The sequence below is a fragment of the Notolepis coatsorum genome (genome assembly GCF_963971535.1).
Source record: "Notolepis coatsorum genome assembly, chromosome: 11".
NCBI classification, from domain to species: Eukaryota; Metazoa; Chordata; class Actinopteri; order Aulopiformes; family Paralepididae; genus Notolepis; species Notolepis coatsorum.
In genome coordinates this window covers 2,490,080-2,514,310 of record NC_140175.1, presented here as the reverse complement: position 1 = coordinate 2,514,310, position 24,231 = coordinate 2,490,080, and the positions used below count along the sequence as shown (strand labels likewise).

At 50.5% G+C, this 24,231-nt stretch overlaps 1 protein-coding gene across 2 annotated transcripts in view; it reads right to left on the bottom strand.

Annotated features, from left to right (window-relative positions):
• The window catches only part of LOC311236811 (set1/Ash2 histone methyltransferase complex subunit ASH2-like), a gene marked incomplete at its 5' end in the record, with an annotated part of 48,035 nt that overhangs the window by 12,745 nt on the left and 11,059 nt on the right, over positions 1–24,231 (bottom strand). The window contains 6 exons of one of the 2 annotated variants that reach the window (XM_084324575.1): positions 2,181–2,374; positions 3,312–3,479; positions 4,907–5,124; positions 7,187–7,292; positions 11,381–11,398; positions 13,262–13,337. In XM_084324575.1, the coding sequence (XP_084180701.1) occupies positions 2,181–2,374; positions 3,312–3,479; positions 4,907–5,124; positions 7,187–7,292; positions 11,381–11,398; positions 13,262–13,337 (780 nt within the window). The remainder of the gene's footprint in view (positions 1–2,180; positions 2,375–3,311; positions 3,480–4,906; positions 5,125–7,186; positions 7,293–11,380; positions 11,399–13,261; positions 13,338–24,231) is intronic. The other variant, XM_084324576.1, reaches the window with a different exon arrangement.

Sequence of the window (24,231 nt, the reverse complement as noted above, 5' to 3'; positions counted from 1 at the left end):
CAGGACTGAAACAGAGAGGTATAGAGGCTGCTAGAATGAGAACAGGACTGAAACAGAGGTATAGAGGCTGCTAGAATGAGAACAGGACTGAAACAGAGAGGTATAGAAGCTGCTAGAATGAGAACAGGACTGAAACAGAGAGGTATAGAAGCTGCTAGAATGAGAACAGGACTGAAACAGAGAGGTGTAGAGGCTGCTAGAATGAGAACAGGACTGAAACAGAGAGGTATAGAAGCTGCTAGAATGAGAACAGGACTGAAACAGAGAGGTGTAGAGGCTGCTAGAATGAGAACAGGACTGAAACAGAGAGGTGTAGAGGCTGCTAGAATGAGAACAGGACTGAAACAGAGAGGTATAGAGGCTGCTAGAATGAGAACAGGACTGAAACAGAGGTATAGAGGCTGCTAGAATGAGAACAGGACTGAAACAGAGGTATAGAGGCTGCTAGAATGAGAACAGGACTGAAACAGAGAGGTATAGAAGCTGCTAGAATGAGAACAGGACTGAAACAGAGAGGTATAGAGGCTGCTAGAATGAGAACAGGACTGAAACAGAGAGGTATAGAGGCTGCTAGAATGAGAACAGGACTGAAACAGAGAGGTATAGAGGCTGCTAGAATGAGAACAGGACTGAAACAGAGAGGTATAGAGGCTGCTAGAATGAGAACAGGACTGAAACAGGGGGGTAGAGAGGCTGCTAGAATGAGAACAGGACTGAAACAGAGGTATAGAGGCTGCTAGAATGAGAACAGGACTGAAACAGAGAGGTATAGAGGCTGCCAGACTGAGAACAGGACTGAAACAGAGAGGTATAGAGGCTGCCAGACTGAGAACAGGACTGAAACAGAGAGGTATATAGGCTGCTAGAATGAGAACAGGACTGAAACAGAGAGGTATAGAGGCTGCCAGACTGAGAACAGGACTGAAACAGAGAGGTATATAGGCTGCTAGAATGAGAACAGGACTGAAACAGAGAGGTATAGAGGCTGCTAGAATGAGAACAGGACTGAAACAGAGAGGTATAGAGGCTGCTAGAATGAGAACAGGACTGAAACAGAGAGGTATAGAGGCTGCTAGAATGAGAACAGGACTGAAACAGAGGTATAGAAGCTGTTAGAATGAGAACAGGACTGAAACAGAGAGGTATAGAGGCTGCTAGAATGAGAACAGGACTGAAACAGAGAGGTATAGAGGCTGCTAGAATGAGAACAGGACTGAAACAGAGAGGTATAGAAGCTGCTAGAATGAGAACAGGACTGAAACAGAGAGGTGTAGAGGCTGCTAGAATGAGAACAGGACTGAAACAGAGAGGTATAGAGGCTGCTAGAATGAGAACAGGACTGAAACAGAGGTATAGAGGCTGCTAGAATGAGAACAGGACTGAAACAGAGAGGTATAGAGGCTGCTAGAATGAGAACAGGACTGAAACAGAGAGGTATAGAGGCTGCTAGAATGAGAACAGGACTGAGACAGAGAGGTATAGAGGCTGCCAGACTGAGAACAGGACTGAAACAGAGCGGTATAGAGGCTGCTAGAATGAGAACAGGACTGAGACAGAGAGGTATAGAGGCTGCTAGAATGAGAACAGGACTGAAACAGAGGTATAGAGGCTGCTAGAATGAGAACAGGACTGAAACAGAGAGGTATAGAGGCTGCTAGAATGAGAACAGGACTGAGACAGAGAGGTATAGAGGCTGCTAGAATGAGAACAGGACTGAAACAGAGGTATAGAGGCTGCTAGAATGAGAACAGGACTGAAACAGAGGGGTGTAGAGGCTGCCAGACTGAGAACAGGACTGAAACAGAGAGGTATAGAAGCTGCTAGAATGAGAACAGGACTGAAACAGAGGTATAGAGGCTGCTAGAATGAGAACAGGACTGACAGAGAGGTATAGAGGCTGCTAGAATGAGAACAGGACTGAAACAGAGAGGTGTAGAGGCTGCTAGAATGAGAACAGGACTGAAACAGAGAGGTATAGAGGCTGCTAGAATGAGAACAGGACTGAAACAGAGAGGTATAGAGGCTGCTAGAATGAGAACAGGACTGAAACAGAGGTATAGAGGCTGCTAGAATGAGAACAGGACTGAAACAGAGAGGTATAGAGGCTGCTAGAATGAGAACAGGACTGAAACAGAGAGGTATAGAGGCTGCCAGACTGAGAACAGGACTGAAACGGAGACCTTGTCCTTGTAGGTGTCGGGCAGGGCCTTGGCCGTCTCCGTGCCCTCTGGCAGCTGCAGGAAGAAGCCCAGGACGTCTCCCTGCCCGTAGCTGGAGGAGTAGTGCTTGCCCAGCGACTGGTGGAACCTCGTGCCCTTCTTGCTGCGCCAGGAGTAGCTGAACTTGTCGTAGCCCAGAGGAGCCTGCAGGTTGCCTGCGACACACACACACACAGAGGATATTAGGGATGATGCACAATTAATCGGAAAAAATAAAATCGCGATCTCCATTCATAGACCTATATTTTATTTTATTTTTTATTTTTGTTACTATGTAACAAACCATCAACTACACTCACAGCGCACACACACACTCACTCACTTTAGATAAACACTCACCGTAGCACCCACTTTAGACACTTTTAACACACTTTATATTGATTGGTAAAGAGATTTGCACTACAATTCATACCTCATTGCACCTCACCCTAAGTCGTACCTCATCCCATTTCTGCATTGTACTGTAACTCACTGTTACTCATTTTTACTCTGTATTGTACATATTGTACAATATGTATATTGACTGAACACTTTTTGCTCACGTACTTTTGACTTTCTATTCTATTTTATATCTACTTTTAGCATTTAAAAACAAAAGTCACGAATAAGAATAAAAATAAGCCTAAGAATAAAATACAGTCCGGGGTATACATTTCCTATGTTATGTATATATACATTCTAATGTAAAATATACAGTAGAAATATACAGAAATATACAGTAAGTGTACAGTAAAAGTGTAATATTGTACCATGTTGGTTTAAAAGTAAAAGTCCAGAAGATAGTACCGTCACCCTGTGCTCAGTGATGTAAAGTCTGATGGCTGTCGGAATGAAGGACTTCCTGTGCCGTTCAGCGCTACATCTAGGGAGTGTTAGTCTAGCACTGAACGTGCTCCTATTAGAATATTATATAGAATTATAGAACAGCTCTTTATCCAAAAGCGCTTTACAATTTTTGTTCCTAGCGTGTGGTGAACAAATGGTACCTCTGCTGGCCTGGGATCAGACCTGGGATCAGACCCGTGTACCACATGGTACCTCTGCTGGCCTGGGATCAGACCTGGGATCAGCTGTACGCCCAGCGCCACTCACCCAGCGGCTGCGACCAGCCCAGCCGCGCGGCGGTCTCGGGGGGCATCTCGTCCACGGAGACCTCGAAGAACCAGGAGCCCCTGCGGACGCCGTGCGACGCCCTCACCATGGAGTAGCCCTTCTCCCCCGAGACGGTGAGGCGGTCGTCTGAGATCTTCAGCTGCGGAGCTGCAGAGAGACACACACACAGAGACGCACAGAGACACACACAGAGACAGATACACACACAGAGACACACAGAGACACAAGAGACACACACAGAGACAGATACACACACAGAGACATATACACACACACACACACAGAGACAGACAGATACACACACAGAGACAGATACACACACAGAGACATATACACACACACACAGACACACACAGAGACAGACAGACACACACAGAGACACACACAGAGACAGATACACACAGAGACACACACAGAGAGACAGATACACACACAGAGACATATACACACACACACAGACACACACAGAGACAGACAGACACACACAGAGACACACACAGAGACAGATACACACACACACACACACACAGAGACACACACAGAGACAGATACACACAGAGACACACACAGAGAGACAGATACACACACACACACACACAGAGACAGACAGAGACAGACAGACAGACACACAGAGACACACACAGAGACAGATACACACAGAGACACAAGAGACACACACAGAGACACAAGAGACACACACAGAGACAGATACACAGAGACACACAGAGACACACACAGAGAGACAGATACACACACACACACACAGAGACACACAGAGACACACAGAGAGACAGATACACACACACACACAGAGACACACAGAGACACACACACGTAAGGCCAGCAGCTCACTCATTTACATTTAGTCATTTAGCTGAACGCTTTTATCCAAAGCGACTTACAAGATCTGTACGACAAGTCATCAGGAAGGAACAACTCTATCAGCTGAGTAACAATGTTCATCAAAGTGTTGAGTGCTACAGTGTAGGTTAGTTTATTAGGACAAGTGCATGACAGTAAGGTGTGTTAGGGTTAAGAGTTTTTTCTCTCTCACAGACGGGCTCGGTACAGAGTGTGTTTTTGATTTGTTGTAAACAAAGACGGAAAATAAACTTCATTCATTCAATTAATAAACTGTGTGCCTCACTGTGTGGAAGAGACTGGGATCATTCTTTTGTGCAACAAGGCAACATCAGGCTTGACTTAAAACATTACCTTCCTAACTTAGTGAAACAAAATGTAACAAATTAAACACAGATATAAATGTACTGAATGGTTACTTATTTCTTATTTTATTTATTATTATAAAAAAAGAAAAAAAAAAAACGATTTATTATTTATTTACCGATACCCGATCCAGCTATTTTACCGATATCGGATCGGTGCATCCCTAGTGTGTGTGTGAGTGTGAGTGTGAGTGTGTGTGTGTGTGTGTGTGTGTGTACCCCGGTCGTGCAGGGCCAGCAGAACCCTCTCGTACAGGCAGGCCCGGTACAGTGTGTGTGTGTGTGTGTGAGTGAGTGAGTGAGTGAGTGAGTGAGTGAGTGAGTGTGTGTGTGTGTGTGTGTGTGTACCCCGGTCGTGCAGGGCCAGCAGAACCCTCTCGTAGAGGCAGGCCCGGTACAGATCCCCAGGGATGGGTTTCCCGGCCCAGCAGTCCAGCTCCAGCTTCTCGGGGTCGGGGGCGTGGGGGTCGGGCTCGGCCAGGATGTAGCGGTACCCGTCCTTGTTGAAGGGGTGCTCCAGGGGGTAGCCGTGGGGGGGCAGGCGCTGCGCCGAGAACAGGGGGTCGCTGCGGAGAGGTCAGAGGTCAATACTGACGTAACGTGCAAGGAGGGAGACGTCTGAGTGTGTGTGTGAGTGTGTGTGTCTGAGTGTGTGTGTGTGTGTGTGTGTCTGCCTGTGTGTGTGTGAGTGTGTGTCTGAGTGTGTGTGTGTCTGAGTGTGTGTGTGTGAGTGTGTCTGAGTGTGTGTGTGAGTGTGTGTGTCTGAGTGTGTGTGTGTCTGAGTGTGTGTGTGTGTGTGTGTGTCTGCCTGTGTGTGTGTGAGTGTGTGTCTGAGTGTGTGTGTGTCTGAGTGTGTGTGTGTGTGTGTGTGAGTGTGTCTGAGTGTGTGTGTGAGTGTGTGTGTCTGAGTGTGTGTGTGTCTGAGTGTGTGTGTGAGTGTGTGTCTGCCTGTGTGTGTGTGAGTGTGTGTCTGAGTGTGTGTGTGTCTGAGTGTGTGTGTGTGTGTGTGAGTGTGTCTGAGTGTGTGTGTGAGTGTGTGTGTCTGAGTGTGTGTGTGTCCGAGTGTGTGTGTGAGTGTGTGTGTCTGCCTGTGTGTGTGTGTCTGCCTGTGTGTGTGAGTGTGTGTGTCTGAGTGTGTGTGTGTGTCTGAGTGAGTGTGTGTGTCTGAGTGAGTGTGTCTGACTGTGTGTGTGAGTGTGTGTGTCTGAGTGTGTGTGTGTGTCTGAGTGTGTGTGTCTGCCTGTGTGTGTAGGTGTGTCTGCCTGTGTGTGTGTGTGTCTCTGACTGAGTGTGTGTGTCTGCCTGTGTGTGTGTGTGTCTCTGACTGTGTGTGTGTGTCTCTGCCTGTGTGTGTGTGTGTCTCTGACTGTGTGTGTGTGTCTCTGACTGTGTGAGAGTGTGTCTCCTGTGTGTGTGTCTCCTGTGTGTGTGTCTCCTGTGTGTGTGTCTCCTGTGTGTGTGTCTCCTGTGTGTCTCCTGTGTGTCTGCCTGTGTGTCTCCTGTGTGTGTGTGTCTCTGCCTGTGTGTGTGTCTCTGCCCGTGTGTCTCCTGTGTGTGTGTGTGTGTGTCTGCCTGTGTGTGTCTCTGCCTGTGCGTGTCTCTGCCTGTGTGTGTGTCTCTGCCTGTGTGTGTGTGTGTGTGTCTCTGCCTGTGTGTGTGTGTGTCTCTGCCTGTGTGTGTGTGTGTGTGTGTCTCTGCCTGTGTGTGTGTGTGTCTCTGCCTGTGTGTGTGTGTCTCTGCCTGTGTGTGTGTGTGTCTCTGCCTGTGTGTGTGTGTCTCTGCCTGTGTGTGTGTGTGTGTGTGTGTCTCTGCCTGTGTGTGTCTCTGCCTGTGTGTGTGTGTCTCTGCCTGTGTGTGTGTGTGTGTGTGTGTCTCTGCCTGTGTGTGTCTCTGCCTGTGTGTGTGTCTCTGCCTGTGTGTGTGTGTGTCTCTGCCTGTGTGTGTGTGTGTGTCTCTGCCTGTGTGTGTCTCTGCCTGTGTGTGTGTCTCTGCCTGTGTGTGTGTGTGTGTGTCTCTGCCTGTGTGTGTGTGTGTCTCTGCCTGTGTGTGTCTCTGCCTGTGTGTGTGTCTCTGCCTGTGTGTGTGTGTGTGTCTCTGCCTGTGTGTGTGTGTGTGTCTCTGCCTGTGTGTCTCTGCCTGTGTGTGTGTGTGTGTCTCTGCCTGTGTGTGTGTGTGTGTCTCTGCCTGTGTGTGTGTGTGTCTCTGCCTGTGTGTCTCTGCCTGTGTGTCTCTGCCTGTGTGTCTCTGCCTGTGTGTCTCTGCCTGTGTGTGTGTGTGTCTCTGCCTGTGTGTGTGTGTCTCTGCCTGTGTGTCTCTGCCTGTGTGTCTCTGCCTGTGTGTGTGTCTCTGCCTGTGTGTGTGTGTGTGTCTCTGCCTGTGTGTCTCTGCCTGTGTGTGTGTGTGTGTGTCTCTGCCTGTGTGTGTGTGTGTGTGTCTCTGCCTGTGTGTGTGTGTGTGTGTCTCTGCCTGTGTGTCTCCTGTGTGTGTCTCTGCCTGTGTGTCTCCTGTGTGTGTGTCTCTGCCTGTGTGTCTCCTGTGTGTGTCTGCCTGTGTGTGTGTCTCTGCCTGTGTGTGTGTCTCTGCCTGTGTGTGTGTGTGTCTCCTGTGTGTGTGTCTCTGGTCCTCCACCTGCGTGTCCTCTTGGCTCCTCCCCCGGCCGTGGCCCCTCCCTCCTGCTGCTGCTGCTGCTTGCGCTTGGCTCCTCTCCCCTTCCCCGGACCCGGAGCCAGAGCACCTGGCGAACACAAGCACAGGTCACATGACGGGGGGGTCACATGACGGGTCACATGACTGAGCACCAAACACAGCAGGGGGGGGGGGGGGGGGGGGGGGCTTGACGGACCAGAGGAAGCAGGTTATTATTATCAGGGACAGCAGGCAGAGAGGCGGGATTAGTTCACACAGCGCTTTGACCAATCAGCCTCTTTCAGAGCCTCCTCTTCATCATCAGCCTCTTTCAGACCCTCCTCTTCATCAGCCGCTTTCAGACCCGCCTCTTCATCAATACTAAGAGTTCAAACACCATCAGCCTCTTTCAGACCCTCCTCTTCATCAATACTAAGAGTTCAAACACCATCAGCCTCTTTCAGACCCTCCTCTTCATCAATACTAATCTCGTGTATTTACAGCCGTGACACGATGACACGGCTGTCGGCTCGCTCACAAAAGAAAAATAAATGGAATTGGACATTTCCATCTCAACTGATGACCATTTGTTTGAAGGTTCTCCTCCCCATAGACACCAATGGCTAGCCACTCTAAGAATAGGCTGGTTTTATCGCTTTTCCCCCCTTGTGTTCCGATCGTCACCGCGGCCACAATTGTCGACGGAATGCCACAATATCGCACACAACGCTTCACATACTCCTTGAAGTGCTCATCTGCGCTTCACAACGCTTCATCTCTTATTGTTTGCTTTTAATCATCGTGACAATGCAGTCATGCGTCTGCCCTCATTGAAATGCATTGTATCGAAAGTGCAAGTCATTCGTGCCTAATTAGGTAACAGGTGTGTGGCTCATGGCTACAGCTGACCTGCCAATGACCTCTCATGGAGTTAACCCTTACTTGCCCCTCTGTGTAGCAGTACTGAATTGCTTGACAGCGCCCTCTGTCTTGCGGGTTATGTCATTGTACTCAGTAGGGATGTGCTCTTTCATTGGTCTATGTTGACCCATTGTACTCGGTAGGGATATCCTCTTTCATTGGTCGATGTTGACCACTCCCCCGATCCTTAGACCACGCCCCCTTAGGCCACACCCCCTCAGTGTATCTCTTGAACCGTTTGTCGTAGAGACTTGCGGGTTGTGCCATTGGACTCGGTAGGGATATCCTCTTTCATTGGTCGATGTTGACCACTCCCCCGATCCTTAGACCACGCCCCATTATGCCACACCCACTTAGTCCGAAAAAAAATTTAAACTCGGAAAAGTCTGAATTTTTTTTAAAACTTGGAAAAGTCAGAAATTTTTTAAAAACTCAGAAAAGTTTTTTTTAATACATTTTTTTTCCATAAATTTTTTTTTTCCAAACAAATTTTAAAACTCGGAAAAAAAATTTTTTAATACGTTTTTTTTGTTTGTCAGACTCGCGAGAGACCCTCTCCCGTTGGCCGGCGGTGCACAGGCGTCACCCACACTTTCCACGCGCGGAATTGTCTAGTTATTATTATTATTAATAGTAGTGAATAGTAATATAGTAGTGAATAGTAATAGTGAATAGCCAATAGAAGTGAATAGAAGGGTGATAGGTGGAAGGGGGGAGGGGCCTGACTAGCCTGACTGTATGCCACACCACTAGGTGTCACTAGAGAGCTGCATAACTCTAGGTACATAAGATTGTATCCACACCATACACAGACACACACAATTGACCATATTCACACAGCAACCATTTTGCTCTCATGTCATGCTCAGGTTGGGATTCCTCTCCACCCAAGGTGGGAACAGGGTGGAGACTGAGGAATCCCAACCCGAGCACGGCAAGAGCAAAATGGCCACCGTGTGAATAGGACAATGAAGGCTTTCCTGTGGCATCTCTCCACTCTCTCAAAGACTAATCTAGCCCGAATAACGTAAACAACACTGTATAAACGCACGTCTGTCTGACGAGGAAGAGGGGGGAGGAAGGAGGGAAAGGAGGGAATAGGTGTTGGATGAACGCAGACGAGCAAACGGAGAGATGCTGCTACTCTTCAGAGACAGCAATACAGGGAGGAGAGAGAGAGATGCTTCAACTCTCCAGAGACACAGCAATACAGGGAGGAGAGAGAGAGATGCTTCAACTCTCCAGAGACACAGCAATACAGGGAGGAGAGAGAGAGATGCTTCTACTCTCCAGAGACACAGCAATACAGGGAGGAGAGAGAGAGATGCTTCAACTCTCCAGAGACACAACAATACAGGGAGGGGAGAGAGAGATGCTTCAACTCTCCAGAGACACAGCAACACAGGGAGGAGAGAGAGATGCTTCAACTCTCCAGAGACAGCAATACAGGGAGGAGAGAGAGAGATGCTTCAACTCTCCAGAGACAGCAATACAGGGAGGAGAGAGAGAGATGCTTCAACTCTCCAGAGACAGCAATACAGGGAGGAGAGAGAGAGATGCTTCAACTCTCCAGAGACACAGCAATACAGGGAGGAGAGAGAGAGATGCTTCAACTCTCCAGAGACACAGCAATACAGGGAGGAGAGAGAGAGATGCTTCAACTCTCCAGAGACACAGCAATACAGGGAGGAGAGAGAGATGCTTCAACTCTCCAGAGACACAGCAATACAGGGAGGAGAGAGACGTTTCAACTCTCCAGAGACAGCAATACAGGGAGGAGAGAGAGAGATGCTTCAACTCTCCAGAGACACAACAATACAGGGAGGAGAGAGAGAGATGCTTCAACTCTCCAGAGACACAGCAACACAGGGAGAGAGAGATGCTTCAACTCTCCAGAGACAGCAATACAGGGAGGAGAGAGAGATGCTTCAACTCTCCAGAGACACAGCAATACAGGGAGGAGAGAGAGATGCTTCAACTCTCCAGAGACACAGCAACACAGGGAGGAGAGAGAGATGCTTCAACTCTCCAGAGACACAGCAACACAGGGAGAGAGAGATGCTTCAACTCTCCAGAGACAGCAATACAGGGAGGAGAGAGAGAGATGCTTCAACTCTCCAGAGACACAGCAATACAGGGAGGAGAGAGAGATGCTTCAACTCTCCAGAGACACAGCAACACAGGGAGGAGAGAGAGAGACGACTCAACTCTCCAGAGACACAGCAATACAGGGAGGAGAGAGAGAGATGCTTCAACTCTCCAGAGACACAGCAATACAGGGAGGAGAGAGATGCTTCAACTCTCCAGAGACAGCAATACAGGGAGGAGAGAGATGCTTCAACTCTCCAGAGACACAACAATACAGGGAGGAGAGAGAGAGATGACTCAACTCTCCAGAGACACAGAGAGAGATGCTTCAACTCTCCAGAGACACAACAATACAGGGAGGAGAGAGAGAGATGCTTCAACTCTCCAGAGACACAGCAATACAGGGAGGGGAGAGAGAGATGCTTCAACTCTCCAGAGACACAGCAATACAGGGAGGAGAGAGAGATGCTTCAACTCTCCACAGAGACACAGCAATACAGGGAGGAGAGAGAGAGACGCTTCAACTCTCCACAGAGACACAGCAATACAGGGAGGAGAGAGAGACGACTCAACTCTCCAGAGACACAGCAATACAGGGAGGAGAGAGAGACGACTCAACTCTCCAGAGACACAGCAATACAGGGAGGAGAGAGAGAGATGCTTCAACTCTCCACAGAGACACAGCAATACAGGGAGGAGAGAGAGACGACTCAACTCTCCAGAGACACAGCAATACAGGGAGGAGAGAGAGAGACGCTTCAACTCTCCAGAGACACAGCAATACAGGGAGGAGAGAGTGTCGTCGGAGGACCCATGAGCAGCAAGCTGGTGGAGGTTAAGTCACCCAGCAAGAGGGGGGGGGGGGGGGGGGGGGGCAGAGAGACAGCGGGCAGCGAGGACACGTGGGGACACGGTGAAGTTGCCCATAAGATACCGACTGAACATCTGTTCCTGCCCCAAACGCCGACGACAATGCATTTTTTTTGATAATAAAAGAGGGCTGAACAGGAAACAGATGCTTTGACTTTGAACCTCAGGGCCAACTTCCTGTCCAGAGCAGGGCAACAACATAGCAGCGGCAGCGACACAACAACACAGCGTTCGGGGGCGGGGCCAACACAGCGTTCGGGGGCGGGGCCAACACAGCGTTCGGGGGCGGGGCCAGAGGATAATACACCACATAGTCACCTGAGAACGAGGATCCACCTGGAACACAACACACGGCACTTAGGACGGCTGACTGTCACACCGTTAACGTTACATTAATATAACATCTAGTCGTTAACATTAATATAACATCTAGTCATTAACATTAATATAACATCTAGTAATTGACATTAATAATAACAGTCATTATAGTCATCCATTAGACTAACATTAATAACATTTAGTCATTAACATTAATAACATTTAGTCATTAACATTAATAACAGTCATTATAGTCATCCATTAGATTAGACTAACATTAATAACATTTAGTCATTAACTCAATCAGTGCCACCCACGTAATATTACGTGTCTGGTTCATTTTTTTCTTTTTTCCTCTCGATTTTAATATCCTATTTAATGCCAGGGACCCGTATGTTGCCGTTAGAAGCCCTACTGTGACGCAGAGGGTGCAGTACCGGCCAGATTCTCCCAGGTGGCAGTATCGAGCTGCAGTAAAACCTGTTCCAGACCCTTGTGTTACACTGTAACGTCTCCGGGCGCAGGTTTTTACCAGACGGCAAGGCTAGAGGTTCAATCGGTCGCATCCAAACGTCTACGGGACATCAGATGCATATGCTGTGATTGATTATGCCGTGGCCCTAATCGACATTGGATGTACCAGATGGCGATCAAACAATTGGAATATTATTTTTGGAATACTCCCGGCCACAGGTAAGGACTATCTGACGTAAATTCTGGCTTGATTGTGCAATGTTTTCATACCGATCCAGCTGATTAGCGTTTTTAGCATTCAATACTAATGCCGTTACTGGTAATCAATAATCAGAAACGACTTCCCCCGCCCCCTCCCCCCCCTCCTTTCATGCATTCATGGTGGAACATAATACAGATCAAATGCTCTAGCTTGTGTAGGGCCGAAACGCCAATCGATTTAACGTTATTAGCTTAGCGCCTTATAACTAGCCTTGCAGGAATTATCCCAGACCATTCCGATATAACACTCATATTCATCACGGTATAAAATGGGAACGTATTGATGAAAAAAATATTTCTTTATGGCATATTGAATAAACGCTAGATTATCGATAGTATGTGTGTACTTATGCATGCTATAGAAGCGGGCTGAGAGATCGATTATCTTATTTCCTGATCGCACACACATATGGCACACGCTGATATATAGGTGAAAATAGCTCAGATTATCCCAAGACTGGTAAAATAGATTCCTTACCTCAGATCAGATGTTCTCCAAAAAGATTATTCCAATTCCTGATCGCCATTCCAAATATCGATCGCGTTTATTGATCCAACGCTGGGTACTGGAAACACATATTCTCTGCTGTTCTGATGGTGGGCGATGACTAGAGTAGGCTCGGATTACATGCCTGACAAGTAAAATGTGGAAGGACTTTTTTTTCTCCATGAGTTTCATTCAATCCAATCCAATGGGGTGCAGTACCATCCGGAGAGACGATAGGGGGCGGTATTTTCCCTGTTCGAGTTCAGACAGATCCCCACTGGTAACGTGAAAAATAACGATTAAAAACGAGATCTCTCGTCGGGCTGGCACTCAACGGTTGGCATGAACTAACGAGAAATCTCGTTGTTGGCACTGAAAGTGTTAATGCTGGTTATATTGGGTAGTAATGCCGGTTATATTGGGTAGTAATGCTGGTTATATTGGGTAGTAATACTGGTTATATTGGGTAGTAATGCTGGTTATATTGGGTAGTAATGCTGGTTATATTGGGTAGTAATACTGGTTATATTGGGTAGTAATACTGGTTATATTGGGTAGTAATGCCGGTTGTTAAACATCATGGTTTAACATTTGGTGCTAAAGGAAGACGGGTCAATAATACAGATGTTGTACAGTAATACAGAGGGTTAGGTTGGTACCATTCAGCCCTCCAGCAGGGGGCGTGGCGGTGGTCTGTTTCTGGTTGTCATACGACGGTCCAATGTTCCCCAGATCCTGCAGAGAAACACTCCTGTCAACTGTATGACTGTAGAGAGGGGGGGGGGGTGTACTGTATGACTGTAGAGAGAGGGGGGGTGTACTGTATGACTGTAGAGAGGGGGGGGTGTACTGTATGACTGTAGAGAGGGGGGGGTGTACTGTATGACTGTAGAGAGGGGGGTGTACTGTATGACTGTAGAGAGAGGGGGGGTGTACTGTATGACTGTAGAGAGGGGGGGTGTACTGTATGACTGTAGAGAGGGGGGGGTGTACTGTATGACTGTAGAGAGGGGGGGTGTACTGTATGACTGTAGAGAGGGGGGGTGTACTGTATGACTGTAGAGAGAGGGGGGTGTACTGTATGACTGTAGAGAGGGGGGTGTACTGTATGACTGTAGAGAGGGGGGGTGTACTGTATGACTGTAGAGAGGGGGGGTGTACTGTATGACTGTAGAGAGAGGGGGGGTGTACTGTATGACTGTAGAGAGGGGGGTGTACTGTATGACTGTAGAGAGGGGGGGGTGTACTGTATGACTGTAGAGAGGGGGGGGTGTACTGTATGACTGTAGAGAGAGGGGGGTGTACTGTATGACTGTAGAGAGGGGGGGGGTGTACTGTATGACTGTAGAGAGGGGGGGTGTACTGTATGACTGTAGAGAGGGGGGGTGTACTGTATGACTGTAGAGAGGGGGGGTGTACTGTATGACTGTAGAGAGGGGGGTGTACTGTATGACTGTAGAGAGGGGGGGGGGTGTACTGTATGACTGTAGAGAGGGGGGGTGTACTGTATGACTGTAGAGAGGGGGGGTGTACTGTATGACTGTAGAGAGGGGGGGTGTACTGTATGACTGTAGAGAGAGGGGGGTGTACTGTATGACTGTAGAGAGGGGGGGGGGTGTACTGTATGACTGTAGAGAGGGGGGGTGTACTGTATGACTGTAGAGAGGGGGGGTGTACTGTATGACTGTAGAGAGGGGGGGTGTACTGTATGACTGTAGAGAGGGGGGGTGTACTGTATGACTGTAGAGAGGGGGGGTGTACTGTATGACTGTAGAGAGGGGGGGTGTACTGTATGACTGTAGAGAGGGGGGGTGTACTGTATGACTGTAGAGAGGGGGGGTGTACTGTATGACTGTAGAGAGAGGGGGGTGTACTGTATGACTGTAGAGAGGGGGGGGGGTGTACTGTATGACTGTAGAGAGGGGGGGTGTACTGTATGACTGTAGAGAGGGGGGGTGTACTGTATGACTGTAGAGAGGGGGGGTGTACTGTATGACTGTAGAGAGGGGGGTGTACTGTATGACTGTAGAGAGGGGGGGGGGGTGTACTGTATGACTGTAGAGAGGGGGGGTGTACTGTATGACTGTAGAGAGGGGGGGTGTACTGTATGACTGTAGAGAGGGGGGTGTACTGTATGACTGTAGAGAGGGGGGGTGTACTGTATGACTGTAGAGAGGGGGGGTGTACTGTATGACTGTAGAGAGGGGGGTGTACTGTATGACTGTAGAGAGGGGGGGGTGTACTGTATGACTGTAGAGAGAGGGGGGGGTGTACTGTATGACTGTAGAGAGGGGGGGGGTGTACTGTATGACTGTAGAGAGGGGGGTGTACTGTATGACTGTAGAGAGGGGGGGGGTGTACTGTATGACTGTAGAGAGGGGGGTGTACTGTATGACTGTAGAGAGAGGGGGGGTGTACTGTATGACTGTAGAGAGGGGGGTGTACTGTATGACTGTAGAGAGAGGGGGGGTGTACTGTATGACTGTAGAGGGGGGTGTACTGTATGACTGTAGAGAGGGGGGGGGTGTACTGTATGACTGTAGAGAGGGGGGTGTACTGTATGACTGTAGAGAGAGGGGGGGTGTACTGTATGACTGTAGAGAGGGGGGGGTGTACTGTATGACTGTAGAGAGGGGGGGTGTACTGTATGACTGTAGAGAGGGGGGGTGTACTGTATGACTGTAGAGAGGGGGGGTGTACTGTATGACTGTAGAGAGAGGGGGGGTGTACTGTATGACTGTAGAGAGGGGGGGTGTACTGTATGACTGTAGAGAGGGGGGGTGTACTGTATGACTGTAGAGAGGGGGGGTGTACTGTATGACTGTAGAGAGGGGGGGTGTACTGTATGACTGTAGAGAGGGGGGGTGTACTGTATGACTGTAGAGAGAGGGGGGTGTACTGTATGACTGTAGAGAGGGGGGGTGTACTGTATGACTGTAGAGAGAGGGGGGTGTACTGTATGACTGTAGAGAGAGGGGGGGTGTACTGTATGACTGTAGAGAGGGGGGGTGTACTGTATGACTGTAGAGAGGGGGGGTGTACTGTATGACTGTAGAGAGGGGGGGTGTACTGTATGACTGTAGAGAGGGGGGGTGTACTGTATGACTGTAGAGAGGGGGGGTGTACTGTATGACTGTAGAGGGGGGGGTGTACTGTATGACTGTAGAGAGGGGGGGTGTACTGTATGACTGTAGAGAGGGGGGGTGTACTGTATGACTGTAGAGAGGGGGGTGTACTGTATGACTGTAGAGAGGGGGGGGGTTGTACTGTATGACTGTAGAGAGGGGGGGTGTACTGTATGACTGTAGAGAGGGGGGGTGTACTGTATGACTGTAGAGAGGGGGGGGGGTGTACTGTATGACTGTAGAGAGAGAGGGGGGGTGTACTGTATGACTGTAGAGAGGGGGGGTGTACTGTATGACTGTAGAGAGAGAGGGGGGGTGTACTGTATGACTGTAGAGAGGGGGGGTGTACTGTATGACTGTAGAGAGAGAGGGGGGGGTGTACTGTATGACTGTAGAGAGGGGGGGGGGTGTACTGTATGACTGTAGAGAGAGAGGGGGGGTGTACTGTATGACTGTAGAGAGGGGGGGTGTACTGTATGACTGTAGAGAGGGGGGGTGTACTGTATGACTGTAGAGAGGGGGGGGTGTACTGTATGACTGTAGAGAGGGGGGGTGTACTGTATGACTGTAGAGAGGGGGGGGTGTACTGTATGACTGTAGAGAGGGGGGGGTGTACTGTATGACTGTAGAGAGAGGGGGGTGTACTGTATGACTGTAGAGAGGGGGGGGGTGTACTGTATGACTGTAGAGAGGGGGGGGTGTACTGTATGACTGTAGAGAGGGGGGGTGTACTGTATGACTGTAGAGAGGGGGGGGTGTACTGTATGACTGTAGAGAGGGGGGGTGTACTGTATGACTGTAGAGAGGGGGGTGTACTGTATGACTGTAGAGGGGGGGGGTGTACTGTATGACTGTAGAGAGGGGGGGGGTGTACTGTATGACTGTAGAGAGGGGGGGTGTACTGTATGACTGTAGAGAGGGGGGGTGTACTGTATGACTGTAGAGAGGGGGGTGTACTGTATGACTGTAGAGAGGGGGGGTGTACTGTATGACTGTAGAGAGGGGGGGTGTACTGTATGACTGTAGAGAGGGGGGGTGTACTGTATGACTGTAGAGAGGGGGGTGTACTGTATGACTGTAGAGAGGGGGGTGTACTGTATGACTGTAGAGAGGGGGGGTGTACTGTATGACTGTAGAGAGGGGGGGTGTACTGTATGACTGTAGAGAGGGGGGGTGTACTGTATGACTGTAGAGAGGGGGGGTGTACTGTATGACTGTAGAGAGGGGGGTGTACTGTATGACTGTAGAGAGGGGGGTGTACTGTATGACTGTAGAGAGGGGGGGGTGTACTGTATGACTGTAGAGAGGGGGGGGGTGTACTGTATGACTGTAGAGAGGGGGGGTGTACTGTATGACTGTAGAGAGAGGGGGGTGTACTGTATGACTGTAGAGAGGGGGGGTGTACTGTATGACTGTAGAGAGAGGGGGGGTGTACTGTATGACTGTAGAGAGGGGGGGTGTACTGTATGACTGTAGAGAGGGGGGGTGTACTGTATGACTGTAGAGAGGGGGGGTGTACTGTATGACTGTAGAGAGGGGGGGGTGTACTGTATGACTGTAGAGAGGGGGGGTGTACTGTATGACTGTAGAGAGGGGGGGTGTACTGTATGACTGTAGAGAGGGGGGGTGTACTGTATGACTGTAGAGAGGGGGGGTGTACTGTATGACTGTAGAGAGGGGGGGTGTACTGTATGACTGTAGAGAGGGGGGGTGTACTGTATGACTGTAGAGAGGGGGGGTGTACTGTATGACTGTAGAGAGGGGGGGTGTACTGTATGACTGTAGAGAGGGGGGGTGTACTGTATGACTGTAGAGAGGGGGGGTGTACTGTATGACTGTAGAGAGAGGGGGTGTACTGTATGACTGTAGAGAGGGGGGGTGTACTGTATGACTGTAGAGAGGGGGGGTGTACTGTATGACTGTAGAGAGGGGGGGGTGTACTGTATGACTGTAGAGAGGGGGGGGTGTACTGTATGACTGTAGAGAGGGGGGGGTGTACTGTATGACTGTAGAGAGGGGGGGTGTACTGTATGACTGTAGAGAGAGGGGGGTGTACTGTATGACTGTAGAGAGGGGGGGTGTACTGTATGACTGTAGAGAGGGGGGGTGTACTGTATGACTGTAGAGAGGGGGGGTGTACTGTATGACTGTAGAGAGGGGGGGTGTACTGTATGACTGTAGAGAGGGGGGGTGTACTGTATGACTGTAGAGAGAGGGGGGTGTACTGTATGACTGTAGAGAGGGGGGGGTGTACTGTATGACTGTAGAGAGAGGGGGGTGTACTGTATGACTGTAGAGAGGGGGGGGTGTACTGTATGACTGTAGAGAGGGGGGGTGTACTGTATGACTGTAGAGAGGGGGGGGGTGTACTGTATGACTGTAGAGGGGGGGGGGTACTGTATGACTGTAGAGAGAGGGGGGTGTACTGTATGACTGTAGAGAGGGGGGGTGTACTGTATGACTGTAGAGAGGGGGGGGTGTACTGTATGACTGTAGAGAGGGGGGGTGTACTGTATGACTGTAGAGAGGGGGGGTGTACTGTATGACTGTAGAGAGGGGGGGTGTACTGTATGACTGTAGAGAGGGGGGGTGTACTGTATGACTGTAGAGAGGGGGGGTGTACTGTATGACTGTAGAGAGGGGGGTGTACTGTATGACTGTAGAGAGGGGGGTGTACTGTATGACTGTAGAGAGGGGGGTGTACTGTATGACTGTAGAGAGGGGGGGTGTACTGTATGACTGTAGAGAGGGGGGGTGTACTGTATGACTGTAGAGAGGGGGGGTGTACTGTATGACTGTAGAGAGGGGGGTGTACTGTATGACTGTAGAGAGGGGGGTGTACTGTATGACTGTAGAGAGGGGGGTGTACTGTATGACTGTAGAGAGGGGGGGGTGTACTGTATGACTGTAGAGAGGGGGGGGGTGTACTGTATGACTGTAGAGAGGGGGGGTGTACTGTATGACTGTAGAGAGGGGGGGGGTGTACTGTATGACTGTAGAGAGGGGGGGGTGTACTGTATGACTGTAGAGAGGGGGGTGTGTACTGTATGACTGTAGAGAGGGGGGGTGTACTGTATGACTGTAGAGGGGGGGGGTGTACTGTATGACTGTAGAGAGGGGGGGTGTACTGTATGACTGTAGAGAGGGGGGGGGTGTACTGTATGACTGTAGAGAGGGGGGGGGTGTACTGTATGACTGTAGAGAGGGGGGGTGTACTGTATGACTGTAGAGAGGGGGGTGTACTGTATGACTGTAGAGAGGGGGGGTGTACTGTATGACTGTAGAGAGGGGGGGTGTACTGTATGACTGTAGAGAGGGGGGGTGTACTGTATGACTGTAGAGAGAGGGGGGGTGTACTGTATGACTGTAGAGAGGGGGGGGTGTACTGTATGACTGTAGAGAGGGGGGGTGTACTGTATGACTGTAGAGAGGGGGGGTGTACTGTATGACTGTAGAGAGGGGGGGTGTACTGTATGACTGTAGAGAGGGGGGGTGTACTGTATGACTGTAGAGAGGGGGGGTGTACTGTATGACTGTAGAGAGGGGGGTGTACTGTATGACTGTAGAGAGGGGGGTGTACTGTATGACTGTAGAGGGGGGTGTACTGTATGACTGTAGAGAGAGGGGGGGTGTACTGTATGACTGTAGAGAGGGGGGTGTACTGTATGACTGTAGAGAGAGGGGGGGTGTACTGTATGACTGTAGAGAGGGGGGGTGTACTGTATGACTGTAGAGAGGGGGGGTGTACTGTATGACTGTAGAGAGGGGGGGTGTACTGTATGACTGTAGAGAGGGGGGGTGTACTGTATGACTGTAGAGAGGGGGGGTGTACTGTATGACTGTAGAGAGGGGGGGTGTACTGTATGACTGTAGAGAGGGGGGGTGTACTGTATGACTGTAGAGAGGGGGGGTGTACTGTATGACTGTAGAGAGGGGGGGTGTACTGTATGACTGTAGAGAGGGGGGTGTACTGTATGACTGTAGAGAGGGGGGGTGTACTGTATGACTGTAGAGAGGGGGGGGGTGTACTGTATGACTGTAGAGAGGGGGGGTGTACTGTATGACTGTAGAGAGGGGGGGGGTGTACTGTATGACTGTAGAGAGGGGGGTGTACTGTATGACTGTAGAGAGGGGGGGGTGTACTGTATGACTGTAGAGAGGGGGGGGTGTACTGTATGACTGTAGAGAGGGGGGGTGTACTGTATGACTGTAGAGAGGGGGGTGTACTGTATGACTGTAGAGAGGGGGGGTGTACTGTATGACTGTAGAGAGGGGGGGTGTACTGTATGACTGTAGAGAGGGGGGGTGTACTGTATGACTGTAGAGAGGGGGGGTGTACTGTATGACTGTAGAGAGAGGGGGGTGTACTGTATGACTGTAGAGAGGGGGGGGTGTACTGTATGACTGTAGAGAGGGGGGGGTGTACTGTATGACTGTAGAGAGGGGGGGTGTACTGTATGACTGTAGAGAGGGGGGGTGTACTGTATGACTGTAGAGAGGGGGGGTGTACTGTATGACTGTAGAGAGAGGGGGGGTGTACTGTATGACTGTAGAGAGGGGGGTGTACTGTATGACTGTAGAGAGGGGGGGTGTACTGTATGACTGTAGAGAGAGGGGGTGTACTGTATGACTGTAGAGAGAGGGGGGGTGTACTGTATGACTGTAGAGATGGGGGGTGTACTGTATGACTGTAGAGAGAGGGGGGTGTACTGTATGACTGTAGAGAGGGGGGGGTGTACTGTATGACTGTAGAGAGGGGGGGTGTACTGTATGACTGTAGAGAGGGGGGGGTGTACTGTATGACTGTAGAGAGGGGGGGTGTACTGTATGACTGTAGAGGGGGGTGTACTGTATGACTGTAGAGAGAGGGGGGTGTACTGTATGACTGTAGAGAGGGGGGTGTACTGTATGACTGTAGAGGGGGGTGTACTGTATGACTGTAGAGAGAGGGGGGTGTACTGTATGACTGTAGAGAGGGGGGGTGTACTGTATGACTGTAGAGAGAGGGGGTGTACTGTATGACTGTAGAGAGGGGGGGGGTGTACTGTATGACTGTAGAGAGGGGGGGTGTACTGTATGACTGTAGAGAGGGGGGGTGTACTGTATGACTGTAGAGAGGGGGGGGTGTACTGTATGACTGTAGAGAGGGGGGGTGTACTGTATGACTGTAGAGAGGGGGGGGTGTACTGTATAACTGTAGAGAGGGGGGGGGTGTACTGTATGACTGTAGAGAGGGGGGGTGTACTGTATGACTGTAGAGAGGGGGGGTGTACTGTATGACTGTAGAGAGGGGGGGGTGTACTGTATGACTGTAGAGAGGGGGGGTGTACTGTATGACTGTAGAGAGGGGGGGGGTGTACTGTATAACTGTAGAGAGGGGGGGGGTGTACTGTATGACTGTAGAGAGGGGGGGTGTACTGTATGACTGTAGAGAGGGGGGGTGTACTGTATGACTGTAGAGAGGGGGGGTGTACTGTATGACTGTATGACTGTAGAGAGGGGGGGTGTACTGTATGACTGTAGAGAGGGGGGTGTACTGTATGACTGTAGAGAGGGGGGTGTACTGTATGACTGTAGAGAGGGGGGGGGTGTACTGTATGACTGTAGAGAGGGGGGGGTGTACTGTATGACTGTAGAGAGGGGGGGTGTACTGTATGACTGTAGAGAGGGGGGGTGTACTGTATGACTGTAGAGAGGGGGGGTGTACTGTATGACTGTAGAGAGGGGGGTGTACTGTATGACTGTAGAGAGGGGGGGTGTACTGTATGACTGTAGAGAGGGGGGGTGTACTGTATGACTGTAGAGAGGGGGGGGTGTACTGTATGACTGTAGAGAGGGGGGGTGTACTGTATGACTGTAGAGAGGGGGGGGTGTACTGTATGACTGTAGAGGGGGGGGTGTACTGTATGACTGTAGAGAGGGGGGGGGTGTACTGTATGACTGTAGAGAGGGGGGGTGTACTGTATGACTGTAGAGAGGGGGGGTGTACTGTATGACTGTAGAGGGGGGGGGTGTACTGTATGACTGTAGAGAGGGGGGGGTGTACTGTATGACTGTAGAGAGGGGGGGTGTACTGTATGACTGTAGAGAGGGGGGGTGTACTGTATGACTGTAGAGAGGGGGGGGGGGGTGTACTGTATGACTGTAGAGAGGGGGGGGTGTACTGTATGACTGTAGAGGGGGGGGGTGTACTGTATGACTGTAGAGAGGGGGGGGGTGTACTGTATGACTGTAGAGAGGGGGGTGTACTGTATGACTGTAGAGAGGGGGGGTGTACTGTATGACTGTAGAGAGGGGGGGTGTACTGTATGACTGTAGAGAGGGGGGGTGTACTGTATGACTGTAGAGAGGGGGGGGTGTACTGTATGACTGTAGAGAGGGGGGGTGTACTGTATGACTGTAGAGAGAGGGGTGTACTGTATGACTGTAGAGAGGGGGGGTGTACTGTATGACTGTAGAGAGGGGGGTGTACTGTATGACTGTAGAGAGGGGGGTGTACTGTATGACTGTAGAGAGGGGGGGGTGTACTGTATGACTGTAGAGAGGGGGGGGGTACTGTATGACTGTAGAGAGGGGGGTGTACTGTATGACTGTAGAGAGGGGGGGTGTACTGTATGACTGTAGAGAGGGGGTGTACTGTATGACTGTAGAGAGGGGGGTGTACTGTATGACTGTAGAGAGAGGGGGGGTGTACTGTATGACTGTAGAGAGGGGGGGTGTACTGTATGACTGTAGAGAGAGAGGGGGGTGTACTGTATGACTGTAGAGAGGGGGGTGTACTGTATGACTGTAGAGAGGGGGGGTGTACTGTATGACTGTAGAGAGGGGGGGTGTACTGTATGACTGTAGAGAGAGGGGGGGGTGTACTGTATGACTGTAGAGAGAGGGGGGGTGTACTGTATGACTGTAGAGAGGGGGGGTGTACTGTATGACTGTAGAGAGAGGGGGGGTGTACTGTATGACTGTAGAGAGGGGGGGGTGTACTGTATGACTGTAGAGAGAGGGGGGGTGTACTGTATGACTGTAGAGAGGGGGGGGTGTACTGTATGACTGTAGAGAGGAGGGGTGTACTGTATGACTGTAGAGAGGGGGGGTGTACTGTATGACTGTAGAGAGAGGGGTGTACTGTATGACTGTAGAGAGGGGGGGTGTACTGTATGACTGTAGAGAGGGGGGGGTGTACTGTATGACTGTAGAGAGGGGGGGTGTACTGTATGACTGTAGAGAGGGGGGGTGTACTGTATGACTGTAGAGAGGGGGGGTGTACTGTATGACTGTAGAGAGAGGGGGGGTGTACTGTATGACTGTAGAGAGGGGGGGTGTACTGTATGACTGTAGAGAGGGGGGGGGTGTACTGTATGACTGTAGAGAGGGGGGGGTGTACTGTATGACTGTAGAGAGGGGGGGTGTACTGTATGACTGTAGAGAGAGGGGGTGTACTGTATGACTGTAGAGAGGGGGGGTGTACTGTATGACTGTAGAGAGGGGGGGGTGTACTGTATGACTGTAGAGAGGGGGGGTGTACTGTATGACTGTAGAGAGGGGGTGTACTGTATGACTGTAGAGAGGGGGGGTGTACTGTATGACTGTAGAGGGGGGGGTGTACTGTATGACTGTAGAGAGAGAGGGGGTGTACTGTATGACTGTAGAGAGGGGGGGGGGGTGTACTGTATGACTGTAGAGAGGGGGGGGGGTGTACTGTATGACTGTAGAGAGGGGGGGTGTACTGTATGACTGTAGAGAGGGGGGTGTACTGTATGACTGTAGAGAGGGGGGGTGTACTGTATGACTGTAGAGAGGGGGGTGTACTGTATGACTGTAGAGAGGGGGGGTGTACTGTATGACTGTAGAGAGAGGGGGGTGTACTGTATGACTGTAGAGAGGGGGGGTGTACTGTATGACTGTAGAGAGGGGGGTGTACTGTATGACTGTAGAGAGAGGGGGTGTACTGTATGACTGTAGAGAGGGGGGGTGTACTGTATGACTGTAGAGAGGGGGGGTGTACTGTATGACTGTAGAGAGAGGGGGGTGTACTGTATGACTGTAGAGAGGGGGGTGTACTGTATGACTGTAGAGAGGGGGGGTGTACTGTATGACTGTAGAGAGGGGGGGGTGTACTGTATGACTAGAGAGGGGGGGTGTACTGTATGACTGTAGAGAGGGGGGTGTGTACTGTATGACTGTAGAGAGAGGGGGTGTACTGTATGACTGTAGAGAGGGGGGGTGTACTGTATGACTGTAGAGAGAGGGGGGGTGTACTGTATGACTGTAGAGAGGGGGGGTGTACTGTATGACTGTAGAGAGGGGGTGTACTGTATGACTGTAGAGAGGGGTGTGTACTGTATGACTGTAGAGAGGGGGGGTGTACTGTATGACTGTAGAGAGAGGGGGGGTGTACTGTATGACTGTAGAGAGGGGGGTGTACTGTATGACTGTAGAGAGGGGGGTGTACTGTATGACTGTAGAGAGGGGGGGTGTACTGTATGACTGTAGAGAGGGGGGGT